Here is a 24483-nt window from a genome sequence, read left to right as displayed (position 1 = left end):
ATTTCAATCAATGAAGCAATTTAACTTCAAAGAGTTTGCCATTGACTAGAATTACTTCATAAGACAACAAATGAGTTACTAATGAAACTGGAGGTTCATAAATGTTCACTTAGTAACTACTTTTCTGAATAACTATGTCTTATAGCCCAGTTAATTTAATGCTTGATGACGTCATTCAAAAATTCCACATCACAAAGACAAAAAAACTGCAGTCATACTAATAAAGTTGAAGTTTCCCTTAGTAATTCTGAGTGATAATAAACCAAATTTGGGGTTCTCCAAGGCTCGATCTCAGATTCACTATTGTTGCTCATATATGTAAACGACCTTCCATCTGATGTACAATATGCAGAATAAGTTCTTTTTGCAGATGACACTTGTATTGTAATCAATCCAAGCATACATATAGAAACAGATGAAATGGTAAATAAAATTCTTAAAAGTTCATTGATTGGTTTTCTGTGAATGGTCTCAGTTTCACAAATGGAAACAACATATTCAGTTCTGCACAAATAAGGGTGCTACACTCATGGTAAATTTAACTAAGTGAAGAAACAATAAATATGGTAAAACTTTAAAAGTTTTAAATTAAAAAAGTTTTAAATTAAAAAAGTTTTAAATTAAAAAAGTTTTAAATTAAAAAAGTTTTAAACTAAAAAAGTTTTAAACTAAAAAAGTTTTAAACTAAAAAAGTTTTAAACTAAAAAAGTTTTAAACTAAAAAAGTTTTAAACTAAAAAAGTTTTAAACTAAAAAAAGTTTTAAATTAAAAAAAGTTTTAAATTAAAAAAAGTTTTAAATTAAAAAAAGTTTTAAATTAAAAAAGTTTTAAATTAAAAAAAGTTTTAAATTAAAAAAAGTTTTAAATTAAAAAAAGTTTTAAATTAAAAAAAGTTTTAAATTAAAAAAAGTTTTAAATCAAAAAAGTTTTAAATCAAAAAAGTTTTAAATTAAAAAAGTTTTAAATTAAAAAAGTTTTAAATTAAAAAAGTTTTAAATTAAAAAAGTTTTAAATTAAAAAGTTTTAAATTAAAAAAGAGAAGGAACACATTTTGAGCTCCTGGAATAACTTTGCTCAGCATCATATGCACTCAGAATCATTACAAACCACAGAGAGAGAAAAATTAGGAGGTTGATATATTTTGCGTATTTTCATTCAAAAATGTCATATGGAATAATGTTGTGAGGTATTCGTCTTTAAGAAAGAAAGTCTTCATTGCAGAAAAGCTTGCTGTAAGAGAAATATGTGCTGCTCACGCACTACCATCTTGTAGACATCTGCTTAAAGAGTTGGGCATTCTAACTACTGCTTCACAATCTATTTATTCCCTCATTAAGATTGTTGTAAATAAACCACTGCAGTTCAAAAGGAACAATGACGTACGTAATTACAACACCCGAAGAAAAAATGACATTCATTACTCCACAGTGAGGTTGCCTTTAGCAGAAAAAAGGGGATGTACAATGTTGCAAATTTTTTTTGATGATAGCCCGGTGGTACAAAATGTCTGACAGACGGCAAAGTAAAATCTGAAAACAAACTGAGAATTTTTCTCCTTCACAACTACTCCTATCCCGTAGAAGAATTTCTATTACTGCAGTGTTTAAAATGCGGTAGGTACGAATCACTAACTCACATCTGTGCAATTTTTTGTAATATATACATACTTAAAAAACTTAGAAATGTTCACAATGTAGCCTTATGTACAAATTAATTTGCAATTAGAATGTAAAATTACTCATTCTACATCACTAACGCAAAATGATCCATTGAACATGGAACTAATTAACTAACTGATACATAGAAAACGTAATTCAAATTTAATGTTTAAAATAACAAATTTGAAATCGTATTCTCATGACGCACAATCTATTCTGGGCCGAGCTGAATCACTGGAGAATAAAGACTCGTGCCTGAGAAATGAATTAATGATTTGGTTCCTTACATACAGACCCTACACTTGGCCAAAACCAAATTCTGCATGGATTTGTTTCCTCCACGTGGTATACTGCCTGCACTCACGTGACGATCAGTTTTCACGGGAGTGGGTTCGATTAGGGGTTTCTTTGTTTTAAAAGAGAAAAGTTCTTGTAAAACTTTATATTGTTATTAATGGCTGACACCGTGAAGATCACAAATGGCGGTGGTTTGGGGTCAGTGGAATGCACGCTACAGGGTGTCTGGCTCGGAGTTGTCGCTGTAGAAGCGATTGCAACGATTCGTTGTCTCCTGTGGTGCCAACTGCTGCTCATATTGCTGCAGTACGATGCTCGTTTTTCTTCTCGGTAGTGCCACGTGGCCGTCCGAAGATCTGTCTTCTTGCGGCTGTACAACATTCTGGTGAACACCGCTGCCAACAACCACGTACAGGGGCTCCATTCGTACCGAGTCGTTCCGCAATATTGCAGAAGGCACATCCAGCTCCCCGTAGCCCTATTACAGGCTCTCATTCAAACCCAGTGAGGCGCTGTTAGTGGGGTCTTTGTCGCGTTAAAGGTATTCTTGACTAATATCAGTTCACCACGTTCAGTCTCAAAGTGACTAACGCCTTTATTTAAAGCAAACCTGATTGACCCTCTGATAGTTGCGCTGCTGGTGTCACTCTTATGCGAATGGCGCAAAATTGGAAGAGTCATCATATTTCAGATGTAGAAACACACCTACCAACTTTCTCTTATGTCGCACAAATCCTTCTTGATGTTGTGACTTTTTTTCCGTCAATGTAGTTTCATTTGAAACTTTAGGTAGACGTCAGACTACAACATGATAACCAAAATCTTCTGAGTCCTTAGCAAAGTCACGCTGCTACTCAATCTTCTTCATTGCTCGACTTTCGATTCCCCTGCTGTGATCTTCTTCAGGATCGCCGGCCGCTGTGGTCGTGCGGTTCTAGGCGCTTCAGTCCGGCACCTGCTACGGTCGCAAGTTCGAATCCTGCCTCGGGCATGGATGTGTGTGATGTCCTTAGGTTAGTTAGGTTTAAGTAGGTCTAAGTTCTAGGCGACTGATGACGTCAGATCTTAAGACCCATAGTGCTTAGAGCCATTTGAACCATTTTGAATCAGGATTCAACTGGTGTCCGTGGATGGCTCAACACTGTCGGAAGACAGTGTCGCGTTCTCTTCCAAAAGGCTATTTTCCTGCGCTTTTTCGGAGAGGTGGAGTTACTGGGAAAATATCTTCCGGCTGTTATTGTGCACCACCGTCGCTGAATAAATACTGACAGCAGTATCCAAAATAATACTGCTGTTGTGCAACCTCGGTTGTATGCCGGTAACTGTTTATTTTGGTGCTCATTTGCTGGATAGCAGGTATCCACGAAGACTGAAGCCTGTAGCCTTCATCTCTACTCTAATTCAACTCATTCTTCCACGTTTTGACTGCTTCCTGAAACTTACTTCTATAAATATTGCTTTCTCTGGCCAGCGCGCGTACGTTCTTAAAACCCGTAACCTTGTCAATTCTTCTTCGTGCTCCGTTACCGCTGACTAATTTTTGTCTTACGCGTGTGCGGCGTTCTTGCTCTTTGATACTCTCTTTTCCTGTCCTTCGTGTTACGCAGTTATATACAGGGTAATTATGATTACACTTTCAAAACGCTGTAGAAATAACACCACTGGTCGGAATGACGTCACATTGCAACGGAATATTATCAGGGAATGGGAAAAATGTATGGCAGAAGAAAAAAATAGTGTGAAAATTGATCAATAGATGGCGCTGTATGTGTCAGAATACGTAAATGAAAACACCTGTCATGCGCACGATCCACTGAAATTGGTATAAACACGCCGGGTACGCGGCTTTTCCTCCTTTCGCGTCTGCGACGTTCGCCATTACTGACTCAATGCAGGATCGCGCTCTGCTTGTAAAGCTGTATTTCAAGAATGACGACTGTGCATTCGTCGCTCTGCAGAAGTTACGGACACTTTGTTGTGGTCTTCAGTCCTGAGACTGGTTTGATGCAGCTCTCCATTCTACTCTATCCTGTGCAAGCTTTTTCATCTCCCAGTACCTACTGCAACCTACATCCTTCTGAATCTGCGTAGTGTATTCATCTCTTGGTCTCCCTCTACGATTTTTACCCTCCACGCTGCCCTCCAATACTAAATTGGTGATCCCTTGATGCCTCAGAACACGTCCTACCAACCGATCCCTTCTTCTGGTCAAGTTGTGCCACAAACTTCTCTTCTCCCCAATCCTATTCAATACTTCCTCATTAGTTATGTGATCTACCCATCTAATCTTCAGCATTCTTCTGTAGCACCACATTTCGAAAGCTTCTATTCTCTTCCTGTCCAAACTATTCATCGTCCATGTTTCACTTCCATACATGGCTACACTCCATACGAATACCTTCAGAAATGACTTCCTGACACTTAAATCAATACTGGATGTTAACAAATTTCTCTTCTTCAGAAACGCTTTCCTTGCTATTGCCAGCCTACATTTTATATCCTCTCTACTTCGACCAACATCAGTTATTTTGCTCCCCAAATAGCAAAACTCCTTTACTAGTTTAAGTGTCTCATCTCCTAATCTAATTCCCTCAGCATCACCCGACTTAATTAGACTATATTCCATTATCCTTGTTTTGCTTTTGTTGATGTTCATCTTATATCCTCCTTTCAAGACACTGTCCATTCCATTCAACTGCTCTTCCAAGTCCTTTGCTGTCTATGACAGAACTACAATGTCATCGGCGAACCTCAAAGTTTTTATTTCTTCTCCATGAATTTTAATACCTACTCCGAATTTTTCTTTTGTTTCCTTTACTGCTTGCTCAATATACAGATTGAACAACATCGGGGAGAGGCTACAACCCTGTCTTACTCCCTTCCCAACCACTGCTTCCCTTTCATGTCCCTCGACTCTTATAACTGCCATCTGGTTTCTGTACAGATTGTAAATAGCCTTTCGCTCCCTGTATTTTACCCCTGCCACCTTTAGAATTTGAAAGAGAGTATTCCAGTCAACATTGTCAAAAGCTTTCTCTAAGCCTACAAATGCTAGGAACGTAGGTTTGCCTTTCCTTAATCTTTCTTCTAAGATAAGTCGTAAGGTCAGTATTGCCTCACGTGTTCCAACATTTCTACGGAATCCAAACTGATCTTCCCCGAGGTTGGCTTCTACTAGTTTTTCCATTCGTCTGTAAGGAATTCGTGTTAGTATTTTGCAGCTGTGACTTATTAAACTGATAGTTCGGTAATTTTCACATCTGTCAACACCTGCTTTCTTTGGGATTGGAATTATTATATTCTTCTTGAAGTCTGAGGGTATTTCGCCTGTTTCATACATCTTGCTCACCAGATGGTAGAGTTTTGTCAGGACTGGCTTTCCCAAGGCCGTCAGTAGTTCCAATGGAATGTTGTCTACTCCCGGGGCCTTGTTTCGACTCAGGTCTTTCAGTGCTCTGTCAAACTCTTCACGCAGTATCACATCCCCCATTTCATCTTCATCTACATCCTCTTCCATTTCCATAATATTGTCCTCAAGTACATCGCTCTTGTATAGACCCTCTATATACTCCTTCCACCTTTCTGCTTTCCCTTCTTTGCTTAGAACTGGGTTTCCATCTGAGCTCTTGATATTCATACAAGTCGTTCTCTTATCTCCAAAGGTCTCTTTAATTTTCCTGTAGGCAGTATCTATCTTACCCCTAGTGAGATAGGCCTCTACATCCTTACATTTGTCCTCTAGCCATCCCTGCTTAGCCATTTTACACTTCCTGTCGATCTCATTTTTGAGACGTTTGTATTCCTTTTTGCCTGCTTCATTTACTGCATTCTTATATTTTCTCCTTTCATCAATTAAATTCAATATTTCTTCTGTTACCCAAGGATTTCTACTAGCCCTCGTCTTTTTACCTACTTGATCCTCTGCTGCCTTCGCTACTTCATCCCTCAAAGCTTCTTCTACTGTATTTCTTTCCCCCATTCCTGTCAATTGTTCCCTTATGCTCTCCCTGAAACTCTGTACAACCTCTGGTTCTTTCAGTTTATCCAGGTCCCATCTCGTTAAATTCCCACCTTTTTTCCTGTTTCTTCAGTTTTAATCTACAGGTCATAACCAATAGATTGTGGTCAGAGTCCACATCTGCCCCTGGAAATGTCTTACAATTTAAAACCTGGTTCTTAAATCTCTGTCTTACCATTATATAATCTATCTGATACCTTTTAGTATCTCCAGGGTTCTTCCATGTATACAACCTACTTTCATGATTCTTAAACCAAGTGTTAGTTATGATTATGTTGTGCTCTGTGCAAAATTCTACCAGGCGGCTTCCTCTTTCATTTCTTAGCCCCAATCCATATTCACCTACTATGTTTCCTTCTCTCCCATTTCCTACACTCGAATTCCAGTCACCCATGACTATTAAATTTTCGTCTCCCTTCACAATCTGAATAATTTCTTTTATTTCATCATACATTTCTTCAATTTCTTCGTCATCTGCAGAGCTAGTTGGCATATAAACTTGTACTACTGTAGTAGGCGTGGGCTTCGTATCTATCTTGGCCACAATAATGCGTTCACTATGCTGTTTGTAGTAGCTTACCCGCATTCCTATTTTCCTATTCATTATTAAACCTACTCCTGCATTACCCCTATTTGATTTTGTGTTTATAACCCTGTAGTCACCTGACCAGAAGTCTTGTTCCTCCTGCCACCGAACTTCACTAATTCCCACTATATCTAACTTCAACCTATCCATTTCCCTTTTTAAATTTTCTAACCTACCTGCCCGATTAAGGGATCTGACATTCCACGCTCCGATCCGTAGAACGCCAGTTTTCTTTCTCATAATAACGACATCCTCTTGAGTAGTCCCCGCCCGGAGATCCGAATGGGGGACTATTTTACCTCCGGAATATTTTACCCAAGAGGACGCCATCATCATTTAATCATACAGTAAAGCTGCATGCGGACACTTAAGAGCTTCAAAATAGGCGTTGCTCTGATGACTGTCGCGGGTCTGGAGAAATGATACGGAAATGTGAAACGACGGGTTCTTTTGGTGTGCAACCTGGTAGAGGGAGGAAACGATTTGATTCGACGTCAGTGGAAGCAATGGCCATAGCAATGCAGGAGGGGACGAGTCGTTGTGTGTAAACGTGTAGTGCACGGAAAATTGCCAGAACATTGGACATACCCGTGAGCACGCCTCGTAAAATCGTACGAAACATCCTTCTTTTCTATCCATTCAAAATTATCCATGTCCACGAGTTGCTTCCTTTTGACCTGCCAGCAAGAGAGATTGCTGCATTAGATTTCTTGCTCACATGGAAGTGGACAATGATTAGCCGCGGAAGATCTTGTGGACAGACGAAGCCCACTTCCATCTCACAGGATATGTCAATACACAGAATTGTCGAATATGGGCAACAGAAAATCCACATGCAAATCAACCAGTACCACTTCATCCTGAAAACATCACTGAATGGTACGGGTTTACGGCATCATTTATCATAGTGCTATTTTTTTTCTTTTTTTTCTTTTCTTCTTCGAAGTGACAGGTGCTTCCAGGCCTTTTAGCAGTACCGCCAGTGGTAAGCGCTTTGAGTGTCTTTTGCGCAACCACGTCGTTCCACCTCCCCAACAGCGTGGATGTGTGGATATGATCATTTTTATGCAAGATGCCGCACCTCCGCGCATTGCAGTTTCAGTTAGACAGCTGCTGAAGCGCTATTATGGAAATGCTAGAATTATCAGCCGCCATTTCCCTAAAGCCTGGCCGTCCCGATCACCTGATCTTAATCCGTGTGACTTCTGGCTGTGGTGCTATTTGAAAAATGTTGTGTTCAGTGTTCCGATTGTAAAATTAGCTACATTGAAGGCACGCATTGCGCAACACATTCTGAACGTGACCCCAGAAGCTCTTCGATCAGTTGTGGAACATGTTGTTACTCGATTTCAACTTGTTGCATAAAACGGTGGACAGCATATTGAACACGTTTTGCGATTTGATTTTGAATGATGCTTTTTATGCGGTTATTGGCCTCAGGACAATTAAAACCTGATATCACTTCGGATGGGAAATATGACCTTGGCGTGGTGGATGGGCTTACGTAACTAACAGGATCACCCATGTACACTCATGCATACTGAGTAGTGCAGTTTGTTTAACGTAAGACGTACACCTTGGGCATTTGTGGTATGATTCACTCGTCATTTGTAGCCACCACCATTAAATTATGATGCTTACAGCGCCATCTATTGCTATATTTTGTAACTATTTACGAGGGTTGGAACTTAAATAGTGGCAAATATTTATTTACAGCTCGTACAAAATAGATACGTGTTTCAAAGTTTTACTGACCTTCAAAGTAGTCACCAGCATCGTGTATAGCCCGTTACCAGCGATGTGGAAGTCGTAGGATACTCTTATCAGTGCCAGGTGTGTTGACAGTTCGAGCGCTGCGGTCTATTGTCGGACGAATTTGTAGCAGTTCTGAAGCGAATGCCGTGAAGTGTTTCCTTCAGATTAGAAATCGAGTTGAACTCACGAGGGCTGAAGTCAGGAAAGTGCAGTAGGTGGTATAACACTTAGCAGCCCCATCAGTCAAATCAGTAATAGCTTGCACTGTACGTGCTTCAGCATTGTTCTGCAAAATGATGGTCAGGTCCTGCAGAAAGTTCATCACTTCTGTCTCTAAGCTGGTCGTAAGTTGTGTTCCAAAAATGAACAGCATAGAGACAGATGTGATGACACTTTCTGCAGGACCTGGCCATCATTTTGCTGAACAATGCTGAAGCACGTACAGTGCAAGCTATTACTGATTTGACTGATGGGGCTGCTAAGTGTTATACCACCTACTGCACTTTCCTGACTTCAGCCCTCGTGAGTTCAACTCGATTTATAAACTGAAGGAAACACTTCACGGCATTCGCTTCAGAACTGCTACAAATTCGTCCGGGAATAGACCGCGGCGCTCGAACTGTCAACACACCTGGCACTGATAAGAGTATCCTACGACTTCCACATCGCTGGTAACGGGCTATACACGATGCTGGTGACTACTTTGAAGGTCAGTAAAACTTTGAAACACGTATCTATTTTGTACGAAGCTGTAAATAAATATTTGCCACTATTAAAGTTCCAATCCTCGTATTTTTCTTCTGCCATACGGTTTCCCCCTTCTCCGATAACACACCGTTGAATTTTGACGTCATTCTAACCAGTGGTGTTATTTCTACAGTGGTTTGAAAACTTAATTATAATCACCCTGTATTTGAACATAACCACACTTCACTTCAGGTGCTCCCGCAGTGTGAAGGCAGCAGACCACCTCTATTGTAGGGCGAAAGAAGTCTTATCTTATGCTGACTGAAAACGAAGTACTTCAACCATTTTTCCGTGAGCATTCTACGTATGTGGTTGGTTACTGTACACAGAAACGGTAGCCTGACAAGATGTGCACGATGTTTTACGTTCTTCATGTCTGCATTATTATTATTATTATTATTATTTCTTTCTTTTCTCAGACGTTATGTCTGGTCAAAAATGGAAAGTGACGCGGACCTTGATCAAGCGTGACTTCCTTTTAACTGTACGGTATACGTTATATTGCATTTAGGAACTTTCGGGTAATTGAACATGTATCAATAATTACGGACTTCTGTAGTTGTATATACAAGTTTGGCTGTAGCTGTATTGCATTGATGTACTGGTGGATATTGTGTGGTATGAGTCCCCCAAGGTCGTATTTTTAGGGAAAAGCGTCATAGCCGCTGGCAGTCAATGTTTTCCAAGAAAATTTAGGTCTGATCAGTGAGACCCTAATTGTCACTGACGCGGAATGAACGAGAAGCCATAGTATTCACAGCACCTTCATTGTGTTCTTGGTGCTGGAAGGTGACGCCTAGGTACTGTCTGTGTCTAAGCAAAAGAGTGTTATCAGGTTGTAACAGAGGAACGTGGAACCATACTACATGTTCTTGTACCACTCGTGACGTCAATATAATGTTTTACATTATTTTATCTCATTTTGTGGGAAATATAAAATGGTTCAAATGGCTCTGAGCACTATGGGACTCAACTTCTGAGGCCATCAGTCCCCTAGAACTTAGAACTACTTAAACCTAACTAACCTAAGGACGTCACACACATCCATGCCCGAGACAGGATTCGAACCTGCGACCGTAGCGGTCGCGCGGCTCCAGACTGTAGCGCCTAGAACCACTCGGCCACTCCGGCTGGCTGGGAAATACAAATGAGACAGTTACTTAAAACAGCTATCTTCCTAATCATGCCGTATTTGAGTGAGACTTACTTATTGTATAAAAAGCCCTGTTCTACTAGAAGACGTTAATTATTCGATTTTGAAACTTTCATTTTAGCAACTATTGGTGGGGGTCTGAATCCCAGAGGTGGTAGAAATTTTTCTGGTACTGCAGGTTAGACTAGTACAGACTTGCTCTTTTCCTTACTACAATTTTGTGTCCTTTGATGTGTGTCTCTCTTATGTTAATATTACATGTATAACAAAAAATTTTGATTTTTAATCTTACGCGCATCTCTAGGTGGTCATACCTAATGGCTAATCTGTCAACTTGTCTGTGTCGCTAACTGATACCAGTCACAGCCAGTCCTAGGTTGATTTTCAGAAGGTAGACAGCATAATTTATGTCTCCAGTAATGATCCATAACGTGAACACCAGTATCTTTACACGTCAGTCTGCTACCAAACTGTAAACATTATTAATAATTGCTTTCGTGTGTACAGATACCATGTGAGGTGACTAAGTGATTAAAACCAACGCCATGGTGTTTGTTAGAACTCTACAGTGAAAACAATTTCACCACCTTTTGAGACTTTTGTTGTGTAGGTGCTGATTCTGGGTATACGATACGTCTAAATTGAATATAAGCTGATCTTAGATGTATTACCGTAGTCAATAAACGTCAAGAGACCGCAACTTAACTAATGTAACAATTTTTTTCGGCCATTATAGGTTGAAAAAAAATCAGTAACTTTCCACAATGTCCCGCAACAAATTCCGCGAAAGTCCCTATGTTTCACGAATTTCCTGTAGGTGGCGGCACTATACGTAGCCTTCAAAATGGCGTCTGCAACGTAGGTGCGTGCCAAGCAGAGAGCTATCACTGAGGTGTTTTTTTTGTTTTTGTTTTTTTTTGCGGGGAACTAGAGCTCGCTGATGTCCATAAGTGCTTCCAGAATATCTACGGAGGCCTGGCAGTGAACAAAAGCACGGTGAATGGTGGGCGAAGCCTGCGTCATCATCACAACAAGGTCGAGCAGACCTTCTGATCTCCTGCGAGCCGGCCGGAAGGCTGAGACTCCTGCAATGTTCGAACGTGCGGACAGTCTCACTCAAGGTGGTCCACGTATCACAATCAGGCACCTCCCTGAACAACTGGATATCTTTGTTGATAGTGCTGACACACTCGCCCACCAGTTGGGGTACTCAAAGGTGTGTGCCCGCTGGCTTCCGCGCCGCCTAACAGAAGACCGTAAAGAACAACGAAGAACAATCTGTACGAAACTGCCTGCGCGTTAAGAGGCTGTTTGTGACAATTTTTTGTAGAACATCGTCACAGGCGACGAAGCATGGATTCATCACTTAGAACCGGAAGCAAAACAGCATTCCATGCAGTGGTGTCATACCATCTTTCCTCCGAAAATAAGTTCGAATCCGTGCCCTGAGCTGGCAAAGTCATGGCGATGGTCTTATGGGATTCTGAAGTGGTTATTCCGTTTGATGTCCTCCCTCATGGAGCAACCATCAACTGTGAAGTGTATTCTGCTACACTTTTCCTTCTCATGGACTTTTCTTTCTCATCCATCCTACAGCCAGTATATCGCCCTTTCCGATTTCCAATGAAGGATAAACTCCACAGGAAGCAGTACGTGAATGGTGGGGAGATTATTGATGCAACAAGAGGTTGGCTTCGACGTCTAACAGTGGAGTGGTACCATGCGCGCATACAGGCCCCTCCCAGTAATGTGGCACAACGCGGTCGCATTGAATGGAGATAATGTTGAAAAATAGGATTTTTTAGCCAAAAAGTGGGAAATAATATGGTGTATTGGAATCCTGAATAAAATCAACTTGCTTCAGAAAAAATGTTGCATTACTTACTAATCGCCCCTAATGGTTTCTACAGTGTTGCGTTTGTTATTTAAAATACGTGTCACTAAATCAAATTATAGCAGGAGACCAAGCATCGAAGAGAAGCAGAACTACTATCGACGTAAAAGCAGGTTAGTAAGCTTACAAAGTCTTCTGTCGGTCAACACATCTAAAAATGCCAGTGGAACCTCAGTCTCCGAACTCCATGGTACAGCTGATTTTAGGATGAATGTTGTTCGTTCAAATGGTTCAAATGGCTCTGAGCACTATGGGACTTAACATCTGAGGTCGTCAGTCCCGAGGTAGGATTCGAACCTGCGACTGTAGCAGCACCACAGTTCCAGACTGAAGCGCCTAGAACCGCTTGGCCACACCGGCCGGCGAATGTTGTTCGTGAAACTGTTGAATTTATGTAGCGCTTCCCTGTTGATGCTATGTTAGGGGGGGGGGGGGGAGCTTTGGTACGAAGTGGGTGCTCAGAGAGAGAGTGGAGTACTCACGGCGTGGCAGCGCAGCTCCTGCTTGAGCCTGCGGCCCTCGTGCCGGTAGACCCAGCAGAAGACGCGCGGGAAAGCGGCTGGCGCGGCGCAGTAGGTGAGCCGGTGCGACCAGTACTCGGTGAGGCCGTGCTCGCGCGTCACCGCCTTCAGCCCGCTGCCCGTCACCGTCACCTTCATCGCGACGTCCGCCTTGGCGCTGGCCGTGTAGTTGCGCCACAGCGTCGACACCGGCTTCTCCACGCAGCCCTCCCCTGCAACCAACCAACAGGCAACCGTCACTACCAGATATTCTGGGACATCACTATTGAACCCCTCCTACAACTACTGGAGGAAACAACAGCGACCGATGGAGTTGCAAACGCAGACGAGCTTTTGGTCGTAGTGTCTGCTAACAATAGGTCCCATCTAGAAGAAAGAGCAATTGGAACACTCAAAACAATACCACAGCAGTGTCACAACAACATACTCAACATCTAACTGAAAGGGTCCCTCCAGAGAAACCCTAGTGTTAAATTAGGGGACATAAACATTAAAACAAGCAGTCACCACACGTTATCTTGGGGTACACACAGACGAAAATCAAAATTTCCATGAACACATGCGCATTGTCACAAAGAAAGCAGAAAAAACAACACAAACTGGCGAGACTAAATTCTGATGAATTTAAACTCCCCCTGTCAGTTACCGCGGACATACCATCGTGCTCTCTTCGAGTCGGCAATTAGCTTCGCCTCCAGCTCATGGGCTCATAGGTTGAGTTTATCAACAAACTGGACCATCTGAGACGAGGACGAAAGAACAGCTTACTTAGTCTATCGGCAGTTTTCAGTACTCAGTGGAATCTCTCTGCGCGGTGCTCGGAATCTACGCAACAGATATTACAATAAGGTATAGAGCGGCTATGTACTGGCTTAAGGTGGGAAGGCACAACCAGGTTCGAAAGATCACTGGAGTACCAATGGACACGAAAAGCCATTTAAAAAATTGGAGAATAGATAACCGGCAAGGTGAGTGGGACACAGGTGATAGTGACTGCAGGCTACACCAGTTCTTTCCTGATGTACGGGAGAGACTAAAACATGTCGATCCCAGCCGCGGTACGATCCACTACTTTACAGGACACGGCCCTAATCCCATGCATTTTGACCGCGTGAGTCTGAGGCAGACACCAACATGCACATGTAGGAATGAAGGCTACCCAGAACACATCTTTTTCTGCGGACACTATATCACCATCAGTCACACTTCACACTTAAGCCTCAACAATACTGAACAGACCATTAACGCAATGCTCAGAGACGAAGACAAATATTTTTATTTTATTTTATCGTATGGCTAGGGCACCCGGTCGGGCAGACCGTTCGCCGGGTGCCGGTCTTTCAATTTGAAGCCACTTCGGCGACCTGCAGTCGATGAGGATGATAGGATGATGATGACAGCACAACACCCAGTCCCTGGGCGGAGAAAATTCCCCGACCCAGCCGGGAATCGACCCGGACCCAGAGGATTGACAATCCGTCACGCTGACCATTCAGCTACCGGGGGCGGACGAAGACCAATAGCGACCTATAGATAGCATGTCCAAGCCAGACAACGAGCCTATATGCAAAGACAGGAATGAATCCACAGACTGTAAAACACCACTGATTCCGATATGGCATCAGGTGGTGATACTGATACCGACGCCGACACTACCGTAAATGAAAATGAAGAAATACCCTAAACAGACAACACAATAGCTAAAAAATAGCATTAATCTCAACAACTCTGTATCAAAGTAGAAAAAGAACATACTGAAGACTTATTGTAAAGATAAGTGTTAGACATCAAGGTTCAGTGAACAGAAAATCTAGAGCAGATGTTAGATTTAGATGAAGAGCTGTGATTGGTGGTCAATGGCTAGATGGACAATTCCAAGACACACACCTTCATACACACTTCGTGAAGGGACATTCTTCCACTACAATCTTTCGTATCTTCTGTTTTTGTTCGTCCTAGAAATATGGTGATGGTTTATATTTCGATTTTCCACAATTTTGTTAATTTCGCAAATGTTTCTCTCTGCTACAGGTACAAACAACAAAATATGATCAACTAGAAAAATTAAAACAAAAGAAAAACAAACAAATAAAAAATGAAGTGGCAATGGTGTGGTGGGAGGTGAGAGCTGGCATGATCGGTACTTATCATCTAAGATACCACGACCCATCGTAGCGGCTAAAAAGCTATAACACGAACAACGACTCACCGTAAGCAAGCAGAAAGTGGGTGATAAAGAAAAAAGCAGCAAGTGAAAAAGTGTGTCCACAATAAGCCCTACACGCAAATGCCTCACATTCTGACGATACTTACAAGTTAGCACATTGCACTTAAGAAAACGTTTCGTCTCGAGAGGCATCTCACTACCATCTGGACTTCTCCAAGTCGCTATCAGCCTTTATAAACATGAGCAGCCAGTTTCACCCAACAAAACCACCTACGGTGACTGTTGAAAGGCGCAAGCATGACACAGATGCCCGAAGGCATCGTAAATGAAGCAACCGTTCCTTTTGCATGTCCGAGGGCCGTTCAACAAGTAATGCAACACATTTTTTTCTCAGCCACTTCAGTTGAAAAAATGCGCAATTTGTTATGGGACATAGTGGACTACTACTCTTTCAGCCCCTATAAAATCATCCAGTTCCGGCAGTTAACTGCGCTATGCGTAGCCTTCGGAATGGCGTCTTCAACGGAGGTGGGTTTCAAGTAGAGAGCTGTCACTGACTTTCTTATGGCGAAATATCAGAGCATCGTAGATATTCATAGGTGCTTGCATAATGTTTACGAAGCCCTGGAGGCGAACAAAAAGACGGTGAGTCGTTGGGCGAGGCAATAAGGTCGCGCAAACCTGACCGAACTCTGGCATGCCGTATTTCCAAAAGGCATATGCGCTTTTTTTAGTCGCATTGTCTACACAAGCAGGTATTACACCTCTGATCTTGGTATCAAATGGCGCTACTTGCTCGGTGTTCGCATATTTTAATTCTGAAAGCCACTTGCTCTCCGCTGTAGCAGAACTCCCACATTTCCAGATAATGCAATGAACCGCTGGATTTAAAAGCGGTATCTCAACATACGTGGCTGCGTTCTAGCTGTGTACAAAGGTAGCTCTTAGAATTTCTTCGCGAAGACTTTAGATGTTTATTACAGCAAATTACACTACTGACCATTAAAATTGCAGATGATAAATGGGTATTCATTGGGCAAATATATTATACTAGAACTGACATGTAATTACATTTTCACGCAATTTGGGTGCATAGATCCTGAGAAATCAGTCCAAGAACAACCACCTCTGGCCGTAATAACGGCCTTGATACGCCTGGGCATTGAGTCAAACAGAGCTTGGATGGCGTGTACAGGTACAGCTCCCTATGCAGCTTCAACAGGATACCACAGTTCATCAAGAGTAGTGACTGGCATATTGTGACGAGCCAGTTCCTCGGCCACCATTGACCAGGCGTTTTCAATTGGTGAGAGATTTGGCGAATGTACTGGACAGGGCAGCAGTCGAACATTTTCTGTATCCAGAAAGGCCCATACAGGACCTGCAACATGCGGTCGTGTATTATCCTGCTGAAATGTAGGGTTTCGCAGGGATCGAATGAAGGATAGAGCCACGGTCGTAACACATCTGAAATGTAACGTCCACTGTTCAAAGTGCCGTCAATGCCAACAAGAGGTGACTGAGACGTGTAACCAATGGCAACCCATACCATCACGCCGGGTGATACGCCAATATGGCGATGACGAATACACGCTTCCAATGTGCGTTCACCGCGATGTCGCCAAACACGGATGCGACCATCATGATGCTGTAAACAGAACCTGGAGTCATCCGAAAAAATGACGTTTTGCCATTCGTGCAACCAGGTTCGTCGTTGAATACACCATTGCAGGCGCTCCTGTCTGTGATACGGCGTCAAGGGTAACCGCAGCCATGGTCTCCGAGCTGATAGTCCATGCTGCTGCAAACGTCTTCGAACTTTTCGTGCAGATGGTTGTTGACTTGCAAACGTCCCCATCTGTTGACTCAGGGATCGAGACGTGGCTGCACGATCCGTTACAGTCATGCGGATAAGATGCCTGTTATCTCGACTGCTAGTGATACGAGGCCGTTGGGATCCAGCACGGCGTTCCGTATTACCCTCCTGAACCCAACGATTCCATATTCTGCTAACAGTCATTGCATCTCGACCACCGCGAGTAGCAATGTCGCGATACGATAAACCGCAATCGCGATAGGCTACAATCCGACCTTTATCAAAGTCGGAAACGTGATGGTACGCATTTCTCCTCCTTACACGAGGCATCACAACAACGTTTCAGCAGGCAACGCCGGTCAACTGCTGTTTGTGTATGAGAAATCGGTTCGAAACTTTCCTCATGTCAGCACGTTGTAGGTGTCGCCACCGGCGCCAACCTTGTGTGAATGCTCTGAAAAGCTAATCATTTGCATATCACAGCATCTTCTTCCTGTCTGTTAAATTTGGCGTCTGTACCACGCCATGTTCGTGGTGTAGCAATTTTAATGGCCAGTAATGTAGATTCTTCCCTAGCACGGCTGCCCTGGGGGAAGCCTACTTGAGACGCTACAGGCGCTTTCCGCATTACGTGTGAAAGAACATGGGGAACAGTAACGGAGCGATATTATCAGTACTTATCGGTTAAATGTGTAATTTAATTTTCACGGGAATTCTGAAGTACGGGTGATTTTTAATGGGAATGAATAGGCGATGAAACCGTAAGATTTTTCTACCACAGGGAGAATCGACGTATACGTATACATTTTTTACTTACACATTCAACGTTAACTGTTATGATTGTGATGATGGCTCCAGGGGCAAAAACAATAAAAGTTACTTGTGTAGCGACAGTTTTTTATGTTTCTTATATCTCTATCGTAAGCGCATCATAACCAAAGCTACTCAGTGATGGAGAGATTGTGAGATTCAAAAGTTGGTTATAACCAATGATGCATTTTTTATGGGTATCGGTGGCGTTTGTTGCATCTTCATTTTCACCCTTAACGTCAATTTTCTGAAGCACGTTACGCAGTTTTTAGCTCAACCATATGACAAAGCATCTAGCGAACGTTAAACTATAACCTTTCATTGCTTTTATGATGCAGCATAACGTAAAACTGAAAAACGCCTAATCCATTTCTGAATGTGCTCTCTAATTCTAAATGAAACCACAACATCCACGTCCAACACTGTTTTCTTATATTTGTAATTATGAAATTAAGAAAGAGAATCTCGGTCGAAACAATGACGACTGAGACTACTACACCACCCAATGAAGCTCAAAAATCAGGTTCAGATTATGGGCTTCTTATTAGCTCTTGGTATGCCGTTTAGTAACAAAAGCAAAGAGAGCTGGTGTCTACTATTTCGCTGCTAGATAAGGATCCACTGATGAACACAGGACTTTTTTACATTTACCGTACGTGCTGTCAAGTGCCATACGTCAAGGCCTCCTCCACTTAGCTGTCGTACAGCTTGTGTGAAAAGCAGAGTGCATGTAAGATTTTGTTCGTATCGGTAAAACATCTTTGAAATAGAAGGAAGTAATATGGGTTTCTAAAACAGTAAAGAAGCTGGCGAAGTGAAGAGATGCAATAGCATCAGTCAGAAAAATGTTATGAAGAGCCATTTCTTCCTCAACAGCACAAGGGAACTCTACAGTCAATTTTGCATCTCATCCCAGCAATAGATTTGAGTCAGGCACGAAAGTCAATACCCGAAATTTTTTCTTGAAGCTAATTGTGTTATTCTCTCGCAAAAATTTAGAAGATATGATAATTTTTTTGATGACTTCAGTTCTACTAGTTAAAACAATACTGTATTTCTGCACCTGTATTATTGCAAAATAAACGCAGTGCATCAGTATTAATGGCACCTGAAACAAAAATATTATTATTGGAACTTCGACACAGTTCCTTTGTATGGCACCTAGAAAGTTCTTAATAAATTATTCATTTTTAAATTTGTCTCATTTGTTTGGTAATGAGGTGAGCTGCATAATTTTGTGGCATCAGAATACTTTCTCAATTTCTGGATACAAATAATGTTAAAAATAAATTATTTTTTATTGTCCTGACAAATGTACGATCTGGCACTTAGAACGTTTGACATTTCTACGCTTCATTTGAACACAGCTGGTTTTCGTCCTTTAACTGTGTTACTTTGTAACATGTTTTCTTAAAATCCGTTAACTGAGTGACAGTGGGTTATCAGTTTATTACAGACGTTTTCTTACACACCACCATGATATGTTACACGAATGAAACTGAAGCTGCAAACCTTCGTTCGTATCAAATATATTTGGTAAGTGGTGGTCGCCTTCAAAGTAGGACACATTTGAGTCCACATACGTAAGCATTCGTTTCTTGCAATTTTCAAAACATTTAACAGCGTGGGGGCTTAGATTTAGGTACAGAAGCTGTCGTTGACCAATATTGCAGGCTGGTTTCTTCAGCAGCTTAATCAGTCTAATTACTGTTGTGTCAACGCTGTTCACAATGAATTTGATGCCCATGCACTTTAAGAGATATCTTGTCTATGGCAAAGGAATACCGCAAGAACTCTATCAAAATTGTTCATATAAAACAGTTAAGCAAAACTGTGACTAAGTTTCTGTGACATGTGTAATACTCGTATATAATCAAAAGTCCATTTGCCGCAAAAGTCACTTAATTCGTTTAATAGAGCAGCAAAACTGGCTGTTATAGTAACAGGACATGAATGTCTCATACAAAATTCAAATTTTAGTTTCTTTTTTTTTCTTCTTATATTCTTACAAGTTTACGTAAATATTGGCAGCTTCTTTATTTACCCTTGAGATACCCACCTCAAGACTTACAAAGCTCTTTCCAAACAGTTACATGAACTGTGCGATGGAATCTTTCTGTGGAACTTACTAAGGGCATCGGAGGATATGCAAACTCGTGATCAGTACTCAATAGCAGTGTTGCCCTTTATTTCAGAATGAGCCAACGGCGGAATAGTGTAATTTTAGGCGTCCACTTTTTCGGGTATTGAGTCAGATTTTACGTCAGCTGAAAATGTCCAGCCAATTACTGACTGTGCCATCCTGTAAACGACACATAACGGAGCGATTTTATAGAAATCTCATTTCGACCTCTTCCCAGTAGTTAAGGTAGATAGCGAAATGAACCCAGACCTTTTTCAAACTATTCTAGAAAAAACAACGCCCCTCACATTAAAGTAACTGGTTCGAATTGGACAGTCTCTGTATTGAGTTAGCAACAATCGTTCAAACAGCACAGGGACCACTGTATCGTAGTTCGAAGAAAACGGAATGGACTTTTTGGACTGGCCTGAACTCCATCGTTCCCGTGAAAATAAAAAATAAAATATAAAGATAAAATATAAAAAAGGGTAGTGATTATTGATTATGTTTCGATTGGAAGCAATTCCCGCCTTCAGTGTTTCAGAACTCGGTGAAACACCCTCCTAGAAGACCAAATGCATCTGTGAAACTCTAGATATATTGTAAACTGAAAGACTGAAAACAAAATTTTTAACTTACAGTAACTCATTCATTAACAGTTAATTTCGGTTGTACCTGACTGTGATTCGCAAATATCCAGGCATATTTTAATAATTCTTCAAAGCCGTGCAAGGATTTGTAACTTGTTTTAAATGTTCTGGATTTTAAAACTGTGCACTTCACAAGACGCAGAAAGTAGCATCCTGTGACTGCAACATCGACGTGTCACAAGTGTAATCACTAGACTCGTACAAAATCTGGGGATGCAGCAATTTGTACGAATGTGAAGTGGAAGTAAGTAAAGTACATGGCTGGACACCGCTAAAACGCATTCCGCTTACAAAGGACACAGCTTTACGAACCACTTGTGTGTCCGATTAAATAATATTGCCCGTGAGCGTGGTATCCATTCCAAATTAGACTACATCTACATATACAAAAAATGGTTCAAATGGCTCTGAGCATTATGGGACTTAACATCTGAGGTCATCAGTCCCCTAGAACTTAGAACTACTTAAACCTAACTAACTTAAGGACATCACACACGTCCATGCCCGAGGCAGAATTCGAACCTGCGAGCGTAGCGGTAGCGCGGTTTCGGACCGAAGCGCCTAAAACCGCTCGGCCACACCGGCCGGCCTACATATTTATCTATACTTCACAAGTCGCCTTATGGTGTGTGGCAGAAGGTACTTGGTGTTCCACTATCATTTCCCTCCTGTTAAAATCCTTCGAGAGAGCTCGTGTTTTAACGAGATATTCGCAGGAGGAAGCGATATATTGGCTGACCCTTCTAGCCACGCACACACTCTGACATTTGACAGTAAAGCACACCGTGATGCGCAACGGCTGTTTTATAGCATCTGACACTAGAACTGGCGGAGTATCTCCTTGACGCTTTCGCGCTTGCTAAATGAACCCATGACGGAACGTGGTGCTTGTATTTGGATCTTCTGTATCTTTTGATCAATCCTATCTGTAGTGGATGCCATACCGACGAGCAATATTCAAGCATTGATAGGACGGGGATTTATTAAGTATCTCCTTCGTCAGTGGACTTCACTTCCTGAGGACTCTTCCAATGAATCTCACTCCGGCATCTGCCTTACCTGAGATTACTTTTAATGAACTTAACAAGCAGACTGCCACAGAAAATGGTTATACACCATTGACAAACTAAACCATAAAATAAAAACGCAACTGATGCAAAACACACCCAACAGTATTCAAGCATCACACCATTAATGATCATGCAGCAGATAACACCAATAACAACAGAAACACATGGCACACACTGACATTTGACAACAACAGGAAACAGAATAGGAAACATTATGAGAATACATAATGTTTCCTATTCCTTTTGTTGACAAATACAGTACAAATATTTACACTACAGAAGAGATTAAAAACAACCAATACTACCTCGGATAAATTCAGCAAAGTACATATATAACAGTTAACCTACGAATATTGGGGACAGACATGTAAAATTTCGGAAGAAGATACTCTGAACATCTAAAAGTATTGAAATGCGACAGCACGCGCTCCAGAGTTGCAGACCACCTTACTGAAAACAGCCAGAACCAAGTGGCATAGCAACATATTCTCATATCTCAAAACATGGTAATCATCCGCACCATTTGTTAACAATCGAAGAAAATCAATACAGCCTAAAAGTTATTAAACATGAACAAAAAACCATCAATGATCAAACAGTACTCTACAACGGAAAGTTATTCGACACATTATGCGAACAGTCTAAGAATACGCAGTGAACTCGCATACCTTCTCCCCCCCCCCCCTGTCTGTCTCTCTCTCTCTCTCTCTCTCTCTCTCTCTCTAACAGAACGCAAACACAACTGAACAAACCGAAACTTCGCGGCCGCCAACTGAAAATAAAAGTGCGGAAACGAACAATTGCCAACAGCGTATCTGAAACGTAAACATGCAGTGAAAAGTTCATGTAAGCCACATCAGCCTAGTACCATCTAGATCCACCAATGTGCACGAGAGAACTTAAATGGATGGTCTTGTAAAGCAGCAAAAGTAAATAAACAGCAAACCACACCTAACCTTTTTTTCAAACCGGAACCTTGCGCAATTTGATCCGTGTCCACAGGTCACTTTAAACAAACAATAACACATTTAGGAGTCAAATAATAAACAAGCACAGCCAGGATAGGGTAATTACAGCAGCAGTAGAGGGAAAAAATGAATATATGCCACTATTTTACCGGAATGCATGGTTTAGAGGTTATATTACAAGCAAAAACTCAATACTGGCGTTCCCGTAACATCCCTGTATTGCGAATGACATACCGCACTTATATAGACTTGTGGCTGATTTATGCTGCAGCAACAGAGCACATGTAATGGAAGAAAAAGGTGAAGTACATTTGTAATATAAACAACAAAATCTGATGACACCATATCTCTAATTTACACAAAATTCGTATGTGTAGAAGAAGGCACGCCCTATTCAATTCATTATTATTTTATGCAAGCACGGCGACAGAGCTTAAAATTCCATTACAGTACTATATATTCTGATGTTGATTTAACACTTTATTTAAATGTGGTGGCAAGAAAATATTAGTCTCGAAGAAACACTGAGCAGAACTCAATGAATGGAAATCTAGTTTCCCCATACCGTTTTCTTCCCACGTGCTTGCCTCTTCCTGTGCGACATATGACGACGCCAGGATAAAAGTGGCTTTTCGGAAATGAAAGGCATGTGAATCGCGCCTGCAGAGTGCACTGTGCGGACCACGCCGAGCGCTGCTGCTATGCGTGTTGCGTCCACCCTGCATGCAGGCGCAGCTGAGCACGCTGCACTCGCCTTCACAGCAATCACAGTCCTGTCAGATTACTTCGAGGTACTTGTTTTCTCCAGCGTTTATACCGTCTACTGTGGTCTCAATTTTTACAGGATTTTGCAAATTTTATTGTTTACCTTTGTGGCTACTTGCCCTTCCTGACGTCAGTCGTCAGGGTCATCGAGAGGGGGAAGTAGTGAGCGACATCTATCTATGAATCGCGAAAACTTTGTTCTGTAACCGCATTTTAATTTTTTGTATTTCGTATTTGGGGACTAGCCCAGCATTCGCCTAAGCAAGCTTGGGAAACCGCCTAAAAACGACATTCAGACTGGTCGATGTACCAACCCAAAGTCATTAATCCAAAGCGTCGATTCGATTCGGGTTTAGCTCAGCTTCCTTTTACGAAAGCTAGCGCATTGTTCATTGCACTATGCGAGCAAATCAAGGTTACCTTGAGATATTCACCGTCTAAACCTGTAACAGACATGCTGGGTTTTCTGGAGTTCGTTTTAGTAGAGCCATATAGAGGTAATTTTAGGTTTGTACAGCCAGCAATAGTGGAATGTGGCTGCTGTTAGAAACAGGCATGCTACACGTTGGAGGTTGCTAAATTCTGTTAAGTGGCATAGCTTCCATATAGAAACTGTTTGTCATGAAACTACTATTAAGGCAAAAAGTACTATTTGGCAAAAACATAACTGAAAACAATTTTTTTTTATACGACACAATGAGACAGAGGAGCTGCAAGTATTTCGGTCTGTTGCAGGCTTGCAAGGAGAGTTTCTCCGAATCCAATGAAGTACCGTAATTTAAAGTGTTACGCAGGATCAAAGTAAGTTCAGCTTTTAATGGTCATTGTCCGAACTCCAAATCTAGTTTCACTGATTGCGAGATAATTAAGGACAATTCACTGTAGTCTTTTCTGAACTAAGCAGATGTAACAGTAAACTGTTCACATGAAGACATGAATAAAGTTTCTCATTGGGCCGCTAGTCGGCAGCGCCTCGCTGTCCCACCCATCAGCTGAGAGAAAGTTGGTGAGGGGAGTGGTTTTTGCAAAGACACAGCACCGGACAAGGAGAAAGTTGTCTATCTGGCCGACCAGCTGCCGAATACGGAATATGCATCTCTAGCGAGGAAAAAGCGGAAAAAGGGCGCAATTCAATGAAACTCCCACAATATATTACCTATTACACAATGATCACATTGCAAAAACTGTTGCTTCCTAGCAAGTATTTTTTTTCCATTTTCCTGTCATAGTTTAGCGTACGCCCGACAACAAAGTAAAGATGATGCAGGCAATTCGTAACCGTTTTGTGTAATAAAGCGCCATGAAATCATCGCTAGATACTTGTCGTTAGTAGCCGATTGCACCCAAACAGACTGGAGATCATCGATAACGGACTCAAATCAGATGTGTCCTGTTTGGACTGCCTGCAGCTGCATGTACACATTACCACTCAGACGTCAGAGTAAAAAGAGTACACGAGTTTCCATTATGAGCAACACACACAGAG

The 24483-nt window shown here is 41.7% G+C and overlaps 1 protein-coding gene across 2 annotated transcripts in view; it reads right to left on the bottom strand.

Annotated features, from left to right (window-relative positions):
* The window catches only part of LOC126457637 (protein FAM43A), a 624174-nt gene that overhangs the window by 29792 nt on the left and 569899 nt on the right, over window positions 1–24483 (bottom strand). For both annotated transcript variants that reach the window (XM_050094108.1, XM_050094109.1), the window contains exon 4: window positions 12591–12841. In XM_050094108.1, the coding sequence (XP_049950065.1) occupies window positions 12591–12841 (251 nt within the window). The remainder of the gene's footprint in view (window positions 1–12590; window positions 12842–24483) is intronic.

The sequence above is a fragment of the Schistocerca serialis genome, chromosome 2 (assembly GCF_023864345.2).
Source record: "Schistocerca serialis cubense isolate TAMUIC-IGC-003099 chromosome 2, iqSchSeri2.2, whole genome shotgun sequence".
In the NCBI taxonomy this organism is placed as follows: Eukaryota; Metazoa; Arthropoda; class Insecta; order Orthoptera; family Acrididae; genus Schistocerca; species Schistocerca serialis.
This window is presented reverse-complemented; position numbering and strand designations above follow the sequence as displayed.